Source organism: Octodon degus, unplaced genomic scaffold, assembly GCF_000260255.1.
Source record: "Octodon degus isolate 3935 unplaced genomic scaffold, OctDeg1.0 scaffold00219, whole genome shotgun sequence".
NCBI lineage: Eukaryota > Metazoa > Chordata > Mammalia > Rodentia > Octodontidae > Octodon > Octodon degus.
Window position 1 is genome coordinate 1,116,383 of NW_004524795.1, and position 13,971 is coordinate 1,130,353.

The window sequence follows — 13,971 nt, forward strand, 5'->3', positions numbered from 1 at the left end:
GAGAGAGGGAGGGAGAGGGAGGGAGAGAGAGAGATAGGAGAGAGAGAAAGAGAGAGCATCTCAGGCAGGATTAACATAATCAGTTGAGCTTTATGAGACACTGATAAAATCACGTGGATTTCTCTAGTCTGTAATTCATCGCTAGAGTTCTTCCTCCCCTAAGAGTTTAAAACACACCACTTTACAACTTGTAGGAATGTAATCAGAAGGTAGAATTACTACAGATGACCCATGGTGAGAGGCATTTGCTCAAGAAACTTGTAGAATGTGTTATGAAAAATGAGAGATAGCATGCGTAGAACGTTTCGAGGAGGACAAGTTGTCACTGTTCAGCCCCTCCTGCTTCCTGTAGTTCTATCCTCAGGCTTCTTAAGGACAAGGCAGCTGCTGCTAGTGGCATCAGTCAGGTGAAAGTTATAGAGAGGAAGCCCTGTCCCTACTCCTTGGCTCAGGGTCAAGTTCAACAGATATAAGGATGGAAATAACAGGAGGAAGAAAACTTGCCTCCTACTTTACCAAAGGACACATTTTAGGCTTGAATGATGAGGGCAGCATGCTGGACATTAATAATGACATTCATAGAGAGAAAGTGAAGTTCTTTTAATGATACTCTGTTCCTTTAAGATGAGGTTAAATTTTGAAAGAGATTGTAGAATGGATGGTGACTTGCCACTAGTCCCTGACCTAGTGAGTACGCCTCCCTGTTGCATGTACAGTGAGCTTCAGACAACTCAAATTCACATAGACAGTTTCAGAGGCGCAGCTTCTCAGATGCAGTTACCTTCAGTGCCGTCTGGCTCTGCCTGCTCCTCCCTCTGCTTCTGCTTGAACTTCATGTTCCCATAATGCATCACTGCACCTGTCAACTTGTAGATCCCAACTTTCTCCTCTGAGCTAAAGCCCAGGATGTCAATGGCATTCTGGGAGAAAAGCATAAAGGAGAGTGGATGCAGTAGGACTCAGGGATCAACATGCTGCTTTCTTCTGGCAGAGACATTACCTCCTTTCTGGTTAGCACAAGAGAAGGTATTTATCAAATAAGTGGATGATATAATAAGTTAGAGGGTAAAACACATTTACTTGACATGTTTGTGACTGGTAAAAATATGGAAAGAATGTATAAATCATCTGTTTTCTTCCATCAGATAACATTTGCATTGTGTATAGATGGGGACTGTTCTCTGGGATGAGGCTATTAGAAACTATCGAGTGACAGTTGGAGAAAGAAACCACAGAGGTAGTAATGGTGAAATATTGCTTGAAGGTTTGAATTTGCCATTGTAATTTGCCATATGAGGATTCCAGTGTGGCTCAGCTCAAGCAAATGCATCATAGATAGCAAACTAGGAAAGGTAGGTCACGAAAGACAGCACCATCATTTTTTCAAAGTGAAAGGGGCAAACTTTCACAGGATCCCATTTTTTTATGCCACCTTTAGATGTACAGATGACCACTCTGTAGGTATATAGACTTCCCCAGATTTCTAGGTGAAGAACTGAGGTTCTACTGGGAGTAAGTAACCTGCACCAAGATACACAAGGACGATGTGCAATGACAGGGCTAGAGCTGGGCTGGATCACTTTTGGGTCAAAGCCTATAGTAGTTGCAGGTTTTGCTTCATGACCACTCCGTCCTCAATGAGGAGAAGCTATATGAGTGGGAGGAGCAACAGACCACCGGGCAGCAGGGAAGCCACAGTGTGGATGTGAGACGCCTCAGGCAACTTCTAGGATTATGGGTGCCCTCTGTGTCCACAGTTCTGTAGTTGAGGATTCAGCTAACTAATGCTTGGAAAAACAATTGCATCTGTACTGAGCATATTCTCATTTCCCCCTTGTTACTGCTTAAACAATAAAGCATAACAACTATTTATGCAGCATTAACATTTGTATTCAGTATTATAAGTAATCTAGAGATGTGAAGTACACAGACGCTGTGTGTAAGTCATATGCAAATACTGCATGAATTTCTAAAGGAGACTTGAGCATCTACTGATTTTAGTGTCCAAGTGGGTCTTAGGACCAGTTACCCAGAGATACCATGGGACAACTGTACTTAGAAAGACTTGCCTTGGAGCTGCTGCCTGAGCATCAGTCATTACTAATCTGACTCTTTTCTGTACTCACTAGTTAGTAAAAAGTAGGGATATGTGGCTTAAAAAATATGTATGACAACTAGAACTAACTTCGGTTTATTTGATCTTGCACTAAGATAAGTACCAGCACCTGAAAATGTCACCAAATGCAGACTAAGCAGCTGGCACTGGGTAGCGTCCCCAGGACGAAAATCAGAACCCCTCAGCACAGCGCTTGGAGGTTCTGGGTGGACCCAGCCAGGGTAGATACAAACTGTTCAGAGATAGTGTATTTTAATTAAAAATCTAGGTACTGTGGTTGGACAGGCTTGGATTTAAGCATTCTCTTTCACTTACAGGTTCAGTGTCTTTAGGCAAATTATGTATTTTTTTGTAAGATGTGTATTTACAATTGTGAAACGGAGCAATAAGGATACCAATGACAGGGATGTTTTAAGAGTTAAATAAGATATTGCTGGGAAGGTAACTCATCCCAGTGCCTGGCACAAGTCAGAGTCCATGTACATATTGTTATTGTACTATATTGTTATAATATTCAGTATAATATTAATACTGTAGATATTAATTACAGAAAGGGACACAGTCTTGACAGGTACACTAAGGAAGTATGTGGAAGGAAAACTGGAGAGGCCAATGAAGAGTGGGGATTTTGTTGCTGTTGTTGTTCTTTGTGCATCTTTATATTTCCTAAATTTTGGGAGTAGATGGTTTTATGAATTGAAAGATTCCAACAAACATTTTGCTACAAATCTTGCAGATGCAAAAATGCATTTTAAGTAAGATGTTAGAGAGTAGAACTGAAAGCCTGCTTTGGAGAACTTTCTGGATTATTTTTGGAGTCTTGTGACATGGAGTTGGGAGGTAACGTGGGCAGTCTGTATTGAATCTCTGTGATCTAGACCCTGAGATCTCTTATCTAATCACTTAGAGTTGCTATGCTCCGGTTTTCTCATGAAATCACTATGTTCATAAACTCCAAAATCTCCCCCAACCCTCCAGTGCTAGGGGTCCAACCCCAACACCTCATGTGCCTGGGGCAAGTACTCTACCACTCAGCCACATACCCAGCTCACACCCCACAATTCTGCGCATAAACAAATATATATCATGCTTACGTCAGTCGCCAACAGTTCCTCACTGTCATCAATGCTGGCTACTGTGACTTCCCCTTGGCTCACGAAAGGGAAGTCAAAGGGATTGGTTGAAATCAGAAGCAGGTCTGGAAAATTTGAAAGTTCCTTTAGAATCTTATGCACAATTGACTCTGGGTATTGTTCTCCAATGCTACTTATTAGGAAGATAAGAAGAATACTCTAAGCACTTACCAATTAGTTCTGGCTTCTTGTTTGACATAATCTGGTAAAAAATATGATAGCTTCTCTCACTGGATAACTGAAATGTCACTCTGGATTTTTCTAATAGATCTAAAGTAATAAAAAATAATGTGATTTTTGGTTCCACAGTGATGCCCTTTTGGCTAACTACAAAGGTACTTGTACGGCGTGTCTGGACTCACAGGTTTCAATGTCTGCCGATGCCAACTTTCCTGTGGCTCCAAAGTGAATCCGAATGAACTTCCCCTGTCCAATGGGAGGTTGACAAACAGCACTGTTACTTGATTTATATGGTTCTGTGCTCGCGCCTGATAGGTAATGCCACCAGTACATGGTAAGCGCAGGGTTGGGGAGCAAGTGGGGCTGCAGCAGGAGTGCTTTTCTCCTCTTCGTTTGCCTGCAACCCAGAGTCCTCAGGGAGGGTCAACGAAGGCTCATGTGGCTCTTGCAAAAGTGCCTATCCCTGCCCTTGTAGCTCAGGGGAAGCCTAAAGGCTTCCTCTGCCACCCTCTGCTTGGGGTTTCCTTGCCATTGACTGCCTCCTTGGGTCTTACCCTGCTCTCACATTCCTCCTAACACCTGGGAAATGACAACCAAGTTGGGTTGTCTGTTTGACTTCTTTTTTCTTCCCATGAACTCTGCTTCTGAGATTCTTGACCTGAATTTTGCATACTATTATAGGCAAACCTAATTCCCAGGCTCAGGCCAGGTACATTGGCCCCCAAAAGAACCACTATAGCAGGGTAAATCCATTTTGGGGTGTGAAAGTTCAAAGTTTACAAACACATACATAAAGTACATAAAATAAATAATAAATAAAATAGATATTTATATAAAATTTGTATATGTGAATACATATATGAAAGTATATATACACATGATCTACGCATACACTATGTAGCATATATGTACTACATATTTAGTACATATATGTAACATGTATATGGGCATCTTTTTCTTATATTACACTTAGTTGGGCCTCTACTATACTGACCAAGTATAAGGGTAAAAATGTTGCCTTCCTTATTTCTTCACAAGGACTGGCATGTACTCAGTAATCAATAATCTCTATATTTTCTGAATGAATAGTAAGAAGAGCTAGAGAAGGGTCAATGGAGATAGGTATGAATGGAAATGTTGAATCCTTAGTATTCTTAGTTGCTTAATAGAAGACAATAAAGTCACCCCCTAGCTTGAGAATGTCTGAAGGGTGGAAGATGGACACAATAATCCGAATGGCTATGATCGCTGCGTCAAGGTAAGACATTCAAATTAAGAGGTGTCTGTGATAATCATGAGCTCATGAGGGCAATGTCTCCTCTTTAAGGCGGGACTGGGTTGGTACAATAACTAACTGGCCCAAGCATGTGTAACCATTTTTATCATGCACTCAGATCCATCAACCTGGAGAAAGAGTTGAGCTGTGTATCCTGGCAGACAGAAATGCAACCAGGTAGTGCCCTGAGTACAAAGGGCACGCTAAGGAGAGACGTCTCAGGGTTCAGAGAAGCTTTTAAGGGATGAATCTGCTTTCTCTTCAGGACCATTTTGTCTCTGTGGGATCATCTTAAATGTGAGCTCGAGATTATCCAGGTAGTGAGGCGTGGGGAGTTCTGAAGTACTTTTGCAGCCAGAGGCATAATGACACTTCTCTTTGAGCACTTACTTCCCTTGCCAATGAAAGTAAGCACCAGGCTGCCTGCTTATTCTGGATCATTTGCTAATGTGGATGCAAAAATGTCTTTGGTTGAATCCTGAGTGAAATGTTGAAGGATTGACTGTATCTTTCAGTATCTCAGTCCCAATCAAATCTCAGTTTCTGATTACTTCTCCTGCCTTTGCCAGTCCTTCCCCCAACTCGGTCCTAGTACCTTTTGATTTGGAGGAGGTCAAATCTGTTCACTTAATTCACATTAAGTTTCTGTGATTAATTTGAACATTTCTCAGTGGAATCTTGAATTTTAAAATGTTTCCACACAGAAAGGCTAATTTTAATGTAACAGAAATGCTCTCTGCTTGTGGAATTTGCATTATCACGACTCCAGGAGGCTGTGAGGTGTTGTTGACTAGTTAGGTGAAGTGTTGAATCTTCCCTCTGCTGGGGAACAAGGCAACAGTTTTTTCAAAGTGTATCAAATTATTCCAATTAGAAAGATTGCCCTGAATTGCTTGAGGATAGAGAAAGGCCCAGTATGTTTTAGTTTATGTGACAGTGTTTCATGCATAGCATTTAAAGGGAGGATAACTTGGGGGTAGGTAGAAATGAGGCAGGGTCTTACAAATCTAGAGGAGTTGTCATTTCTTACAGTCTTGGCATTTCCAAAGGCCTCCAGCAAGGGGTTGGCCTGGATGATCTGATCCTCCAGGGTTCCCTGTAACAAAGAGATGACCATAGAGCACTTAGGACTTCTTCTGCAGTAGCCCTTTAAATCTGAAAGTCTGAGCGCTCTGGGCAGAGTCTCAGTAGAGAAATCAGCCAGTGCTATCTTGTGGCTAGAACAGAAGGTGGAGACACCTACGGCTCCAGGCCCATCCCCTTCAAGGAGTCTCAAGGGCTCAGCTCTTGCTAGGAGAGCAATGGGGTGACTTCTGGTCATGCCATATTCCAGGCTGGAACATTATCCTCTCCATTTTGACATCCACACTTCTTCTCTGGTCGTGTTTCATTATAAATCACAGATTTTAGGACATGTACCTCTGTTACTGCGTGCAGCATGAGTTGATATCATTTGTTTTCAGAAGGAGAAATAAAATCTGAACAATGCAAATGACCCAGGAGATCATACAAAATAAGTAGTGGTTTTCAAACGAAGTTTAAGTAGGAAAGAGATAATTCATAAGAATTATCTCTGATCACTATATAATTATTATTGATTTTCAATAAAGTTAATGAGTACCAAAAAAAGAAAAGAATTATTACTAAGAAAGAGATGGAGGAAGGAAGGTCCAAAAAAGAATTAAGTGTGTTATATATGTGTACCAACTCCACAAAATGGAGGTAATTATTATGTACTACAGACCAACATTATTAAAAATAAAAATTTGAATGAAAAAGACAAGACAGAATCATTACTAGGAAGTTTGCTAGCAAGTGGGGTTTCACTTTCACCTCTGAGACTGCTTATCCTAGCTCTGAAGCAGTTTACAAATTACTGCTAAATGTAGTGTCCTGAAAGTGTGACTCCTAGCCCAGCAGTTAAACATTACCTGGGAACATGCTATAAATGCAGAAAAGGTCACACTCTAGACCTACACAATGGGGAATTCTGAGCAGGGCCCCACTATTTGGAAAACATTCTTGGTGACTCTGATGTGTGCTGCAGTCCTGAGGACTGTGTAGAGTTGTTCACAGACACTCAGCTGCCACCGATAAAGGTGGGCATTAGACCTTAAGTCTATGCAGGTAGAACTACTTCCTGTCTTTCCCCATGTGATCCTGTGATATGAGACATGTATATTTTGGTCTTAATTTCATAGCACAAATCTCCTAAAACCTTTGGAGACTCCAAAGGGATAAGCTGTATGCTAATGAGTAAATGGGGACTGAGGCTTTGGGACAGTCTCAGGATGGGGACTGGTGACCTTGGGCACCAAGTGTGTGATTAGAGGGCTGGAGATTTCAGGGAAAAGGGAGTGAAGGTTAGTTAAATGATTCACCAGTGCCTCAGCCAGTAAAGCCTTGTAATGGAACCTCCATAAGAGTCATTTATTGAAGGGCTGTGGAGAGCTTCCAGATGGGCAGACACACGGAGGGCTGGGAGATGTGCCCAGAATGGAGACGTGAGTTCTAAGCCCTCCCCATACCTCGCTGTATGCATCTCCTCTTGTTATTCTTTATAATAAACCTGCAAATATAGGCAAAGGGTTTCCCTGAATTCTGTGAGCCATATTAGCAAATTCTGAACCTGAGGAGGAGAGTTCTGGGAACCTTGGATTTGTAGCTTGCCAGTGGCATTTGCAGTGAGGGAATCTTGTAAGATTGAGCCCTGAACCCCTGGGATCTGAGGTTATCTCCAGAAAGACAGTATCAGAATGAAATTGAAATGTAGAATGCCTGGCTAGCATCTGCAAAGAATTGGGAAGTTTCCTAGTAGGGGGAAAATCTTATACATTTGGTATCAGAAATGTCCTGTGTACGTTGCTTGCCTGGCAAGCATGAGACCCTGAGTTCAATTCCTAGCACCGAAAAATAAAATAGTAAAAAAACTCAAAACAACAAAAAATGCCCTGTATGAGAATAACAACAACAGCAAAAATACCCTGTATGAGAACACGGAGAGGACAAAAATTCTGTCCTATTTATCCTTTTTGCTGAGCACATACTTGGGCTCTCTGGTGCTGTCCCAGTATCTCAGCTGTGCTTGTTCCATTGAGCTCCTGGAGCACACCGCTGCTTACCTGCATTTTGCCTGGCTGCTGCTCCTTCTTCTTGTCCCCAGTAACTGCAATTGTTGCAAAGTACTGAATGACACGCTTTGTGTTCACAGTCTTTCCGGCCCCAGATTCTCCGCTGTTGATTTAAAAGTAAATTGGATAAACAGATGTGCAAGGGATGGCATTGACTCCTGAGTTATCAGAGTGCAAACATGGGTTACTTACGTGATAAGGATGGACTGGTTGTCTCTATCTAGAAACACAGAGGGGAGCAAAATAAAACAAATCAACAACAGACAGGATTTAGAAACAGAGCAACAGTAGGGGAAGTTAGAGAACAAGAACTCTGCCATTAACTAAGGGTGTAATTTGGGCTGGTCTAATTTTCCTCAATTTGGGATATATAATATGGGCAGCCTAGGAGGTAGAAAGAGACACCTAGTGTAAAAGCTGTTTATGTTTGTAGATAGTTAGCTGCTTGCTATGACTTTCTCATTTCCCTTTTAAATGTAAAATCAAGTCTCAGCCTCAGAGCTGGAGGGAAGCCTCTGCTTCTAATTAGAATTTATACATGCTGCTTGTGTGCCCGCACTTCTTTTTACTCTTATAGTCTCCTTGTGGAAAGTGATATTGTTTTCCATTTATAAGAGCGTATTGGTGAATTATTTCCCCAAAAATTCATATATTGAAGTCTCACCTCAAACCCTCAGAGTGTAATGTCATTTGGAAACAAGATATAAATATCATGTAGATATAATTAGTCAAAATGAGGCCATACTGGAATGGAGAAGTGACCTGATTCAGTATGACTGGTGTCCTTATAATAAGGGGAAATATGAAGGCAGACAGACAGATACACACACACACACACACACACACACACACACACAGCCATATGAAAGTGAAGCCAGCAATCAGGACCATATTTCTATAAGCCAAGGAACATCAAAGATGGCTGCAAACCAGAAAAGCCAGGCTAGCAGCATGCAGCAGATTTTCTCTCACACCTCTCAGAAGCAATCAGCCCTGATGACACCTTGGTCACACATTTCTAGTCTCTTGTTTAAACTAATCAGTCTGTGGGTCTTTTTTTTTTTTTTAAACAGCTGTGCCAAACTGATGCAAATGATTAATCTTCCCTTTGACTTGGGCAATGTTAGATGATTTTTAAGTGTCTTCAGATCTCAAATGCTTGTTTCCTATTCTTGTATATGTGCTGGATCAAGTCAGATGAGAGTTGGACAGACAGAAGTGATATGTAGTAAGTACACTGCAGGGATAGATTTGCACATCTTTACTTCCTACTCCATATTGGAAATATGAGGAAGACTTAGGGGAACCTGAGTTTGATGGACAAGGCAGGCAAAGGGATACTGCTGTATCTGTTTGTCCTATTTTCTCTTCTTTCTAGGTGTTTGGTACAGGGTCTCACTACGCAGCTCGGACTCATACTGATCCTCCTATTTTTGGCTCCCCCAGTGCTGGGATTACAGGAGTACACCCCCGCCCCCAACCCCACCCTCATCTCCACAGCCAGCTCAGCGTGCCCCGGGCTGGCCAGTGTGGCATGTGGTGCCAGGGATTGATGTTTGTCCTATTTTCAATTCTCTCAGTAGCTATTAATATAGTTTCTCTTCCAAGTTGCCCAAAGTGGGGATGCTTGGAGGTTGGGACAGGGAACTTTTGTGTTCCACAATCCCTCAAATAAGCATGAGCTTAATGTGGCTTCAGGCATGACCACTGGCATTGCTGTACACAATTACTGGTAATAGAAGATGCGGCACACCTGACTTTTCAACCCTATATCATCTAAAACCCTTAAGATCACTTTACTTAAACACTGCAGATAACCAAAGCCTCTCACAGGTTTAAATAACTAATCAAAGATGATGTTAAAATAAATGCATGGAGAGATCACTCACCAGTCAGCATGAATTGATAGGCGTTGTCAGAGATGGAGAAGATGTGGGGCGGCGCCTCCTGGCGCTTTTTGCCTCTGTAGGCAGCCACCACCTCAGGGTTGTACACTGGCAGCCACTTGTAGGGGTTGACAGTGACACAGAAGAGGCCCGAGTAGGTCTGGGAAAGCCACAAAATGTGTCACATGAATATTTTTTTCCCTAAGAGAGATACTGAACTATGTAAAAGTCAAAAGGCACTCACGTAGATCATCCAGGCTGCGTAGCGCTCTTTGAGGTTGTAGAGCACTGCAGGCTCATGCAGGTGGGTCATCATGGCCATGTCCTCGATCTTGTCAAATTTGGGAGGGTTCATGGGGAACACCTGGTTACTATTCAGAGTGAGTGTCTGGGTATTGAGAGGAAAAGCAAGTGATGAATGGAAGAGCTGGTGACCCATAGTCCATTTGACTGGAGCAGTGGGAGCGGGGGGGTCTGTGGTGCATTTATCCCACTGCCATGATAAGTTAGTGGGTAGTTTCTATGCCTAGAGACAATCCATGGGTGACTGTCCTTTATTAGCCCTGTTCTCCTCACACTCTACAGCCAATTCGGGCCCCATGACCTCAGTCAGCCTGCTGTCCTGTGTCCAGAGAGGATCATGAGAATGCGTAGCTACAGAGCCCTTAGGCCACAGGAGGGTCAGATGGGCCTTAGGAGAGTCAGCCATGGCCTAGTCAGGTTCCCTTTTGTCCTGTATATGCTGCAAATGCTGCCATATGATGAAGGTTGGAAAGAACCACTCTTTTTATCTGTGCATTCTCACCTCAATATCCCTGCTCATGTGCATTCCTTTGTCTAGAATCTCTCTCTTGAAGTTGTGTCTGGAAACCTTTAAAGCTCAGCTAAGATGCCTTCCACCCATTTGCTCTTTACCCCATTCTTTAAAGGCTCCCATAATCCTTTGTACCTCTGCTTTCACAACTAAAGCATTTAGACTTGTACCAGTGTTTGAGGCCAAAAAATATTTTGAGACAATTACTGAATTTTTCCCCTCTAAGATGTTCCCTCCCGTCCACCTCCATCAATACATACAGTTGTCTCTGTGTTTCATTTTCAGGAGATCCAGAAAATAATGCAGAAAAGAGAAAGAGCCTCTAAGGTTTTCTGAACTTTCTAAATCTTGCTCTAAGGGTTTCTACAGAAATGGTTAAAGGAAGATTTGCTGATACAGACTAAATTTCTTGAGGAAAGGACACTTTCCCGTACCATTTCCATTGTAGAGAGAGCCAACATAGCCAAAGGGGAGAGAGAAGTCTATGTATGTTGAAACTTTAAGGACTTCCTTCCTTCCTTCTCTTTACTTTTTCTTTCCTACCTTCCTTCTGATATCTCAGTTTTATTTTGGAGGGTATGAAAAGAACCACTTTTAGGAAAGATTGAATTTTTAAAACTTGGTTTCCTATTGCAATGTAGTTGTACAACAAGGGTACTCCTTTCCTTTCCTCCTACATATCCTTCTGGGGGCACCTTTGACTAAGGGACCCTGTGGTCTCTTAATAGATCTCCACGGAGACAGCGAGACCCCAGTGCAGTCCAGTATAGGAGTCCCCCAACTTATCAAAACTTCAGTGGCGAACTTTCACCAGTGGACTGCATAAAACTCACTTGATTGGATTTTGAATGAATCTGACTCACCAATGTTCTGTCAGAATTGAACTCATTTGTAAGTTTGGGGTTCATTGTACTGAGTAAGATTTTGATAATGTGGTCCACAACCCAAAAGTAGGGAGACCCCCAAAGTGACTGGAGTCATTTTCTTTTTTCTTTTTTTGGCAGAACACAGGGATTGAACTCAGGCCCTTGCGCTTGCCAGGGAAGCACTTATTCCACTAAGCCATCTCCCTGGCCCCCTCTTTTTTTTTTTTTTTGGAACCAGTAATCAAACTCATGGCCTTGAACTTGACAGGCAGGCACTGTGCTGCAGAGCTACATTCCTGGCCTTGAAGATTTTTTTTTTTTTTTCAGTCTAGTGAAAAGGGGCTGGAATTGGGGATTAAGCTTAATAATAAAAAAAAAGCAAAATCAATCTCAGAAGCCTGAGATAATGAACTGAGTTTCAGACCTGTCATACACATCTTGATTCCTGTACTAAATGGTAGGTTTTGGCCATGCAGATGCTGAGGTCTGTTTATATTTATAACATGACTGACACTGTGACTAAGACCTGGTGAATGTCCCATAAATGTTGGATGGAAGGGCACTCTCATTTTCCACAATAGAGCAGGCAATACCCACTGAGCCTCCTCTTTATGATCCACTTTGCAATCCACTGCATGCATTTGTGCAGTCCATCCAGCAGCAATCAGTATTAATTTTTCTTTTAAGTAGTTCAACTTCTTTCACTTTCACCTTTTCTTTCCTCCAAAGCAAATACCACAAATATCCTCAAAGCCCAACTCTTCAAAGGAAAGGGACAGAAGCTCCAGTGTGTATGATGGCAGCTTTCACTTTCCCTTCTACTGCAGAACAGATAAAGCTACATTTTGATTTATCGTCACATTCCTTCAGAACAGCATGCAATTTTTAATATTTTATTCCACAGGAAAAGTCAGGTGCACATATTATCAAAGATATCTGAGAGCAACACTTACCCGGTCGTCTAGGGTCTGGACGGTGACTTTGTCATTTTCCCTGCTCTGTATCATACCTTTCACGTACATTTCCTTATCATCCATTGCAAAGCAGGCTTTCTTTGAATCAAATGGGCGGTTCTGAGCCTCGATTCTCTCTTTTTCTGGTTTCCGGAGATAGGGAGCTGCTTCTCCAAAAACGGCCATCTCTGCGTCCGAGCTCATGGCTGCAAGGGGCTGGGAAGGCCAGGGGAGCTGCTGAGTCTCGTGCTGGGTGACTACTGCATCTGCAGGGCCTGCGAGTTGCTCCCATTCAATACGGGACAAATTCAATGGATTCCAGAACCAACATATGTCCTGAGGGATCTATAACCAGGTCTAGGGCTTAGAGTGGGCGGATGAGAAGGAACCAAGGGGAGCATCTAGTCTGAGAAAAGTGTGTGAGCATCGTTTTCTTTCCTGAGTGTCATTTTGGGAGTTTCTCTTAGTGTAGCCCCATGTGTACAAATCTAAGATAATCAGAAGCAGATACAGTGAACCTGATGAAAAGTACTTTTTCTACTGAACATCCTGTTTGGGCCTTGTTATCTCTGTGTCACCCCTGAATCTTAACAGAATCTGCAAGTGGTAAGTGGAATTCAGGTCATTACTAACAGAAATTTCAGACAGTGACAAGTAAGTGATATAAACATGGAGGTACCAAAGAGATGTGCGGCATGAAAGCGCACGGTAATGGCTGCACGCTGGAAGACATGATACAGGATACAGGACCCCCCCGGAGGACTTATGACAGTGCATTGCCAGGCGGTGTCAGCAAAGTTGAGGATTGGGCTTGAAAAATGGGTGTTTTTTAGCAAGCTCCTGGGTGAAGTGGTATGTGTGGCCCTCCAGCTATTCAGTACCTTCCCCCAGGAGACTGTTAGAACAGAATGTCAGACCTGCCCCAGATTCCAAATCAGAGCATCCAAATCTTGATGTCCAGTAAAATTCTGTGTTGTTTCTAATGTTCTTTTTTTCTACTAGTTTGTATTCTCTTTTAAAATAGAAAGAAAAAAGAAAGAAAGAAAGAAAGAAAGAAAGAAAGAAAGAAAGAAAGAAAGAAAGAAGAAAGAAAAAAGAAAGAGCATAGGCTGAAGTAATGCAACATAATCTGAATGAGGCCCAGGGTGAAGTGGATACTAAAGAATCCTAGGAAGGGTTACCTGAACAATAATAGGTAACCAGATGTCCAGAATTTTACTGGACATCAAGATGTCCAGGAGAGGTCTGTGCATAACAAAGTGAGAAGTACTGGGCCTACTGCAGTCATTTCTAAACCTTTATGCGCAGTAGCTTCAGAGTGTGGCAGTGTTTAATTAGATGAATACCTGCCTCAGAGCTCACTCCATAGGGTGTGTGTGTGTGTGTGTGTGTGTGTGTGTGTGTGTGTGTGTGTGCTTTTGCCATCTCTTATCCTTCTGTCACTCTATCCCCTAATAATCCACCTTTTGGGGCCCTTCTCTTGATCTGTTTCTCTGTTTTGAAGCCAGAAGACCTACCTTGAAGTTGCAGCACTGACTTTGGCCAAACTTTCTAACTTTTCTAGGCTCCTGTCTCTTCTTTCCCTTAAGATGAAGAAGCCAGTATGGAGCCTGTCT

General features: G+C 42.4%; 1 protein-coding gene across 1 annotated transcript in view; it reads right to left on the reverse strand.

Moving 5' to 3' along the window:
- LOC101587154 (myosin-13) overlaps nucleotides 1–12,571 on the reverse strand; it is a 60,052-nt gene extending 47,481 nt beyond the window's left edge. Inside the window, 10 exon segments of the mRNA XM_023705421.1 lie at nucleotides 782–920; nucleotides 3,211–3,314; nucleotides 3,421–3,519; nucleotides 3,612–3,675; nucleotides 5,709–5,801; nucleotides 7,828–7,939; nucleotides 8,029–8,056; nucleotides 9,726–9,882; nucleotides 9,967–10,110; nucleotides 12,356–12,571. Of these exon segments, the coding sequence (XP_023561189.1) occupies nucleotides 782–920; nucleotides 3,211–3,314; nucleotides 3,421–3,519; nucleotides 3,612–3,675; nucleotides 5,709–5,801; nucleotides 7,828–7,939; nucleotides 8,029–8,056; nucleotides 9,726–9,882; nucleotides 9,967–10,110; nucleotides 12,356–12,559 (1,144 nt within the window). The 5' untranslated portion in view covers nucleotides 12,560–12,571.
- Between the last annotated feature and the right edge of the window lie 1,400 nt (nucleotides 12,572–13,971).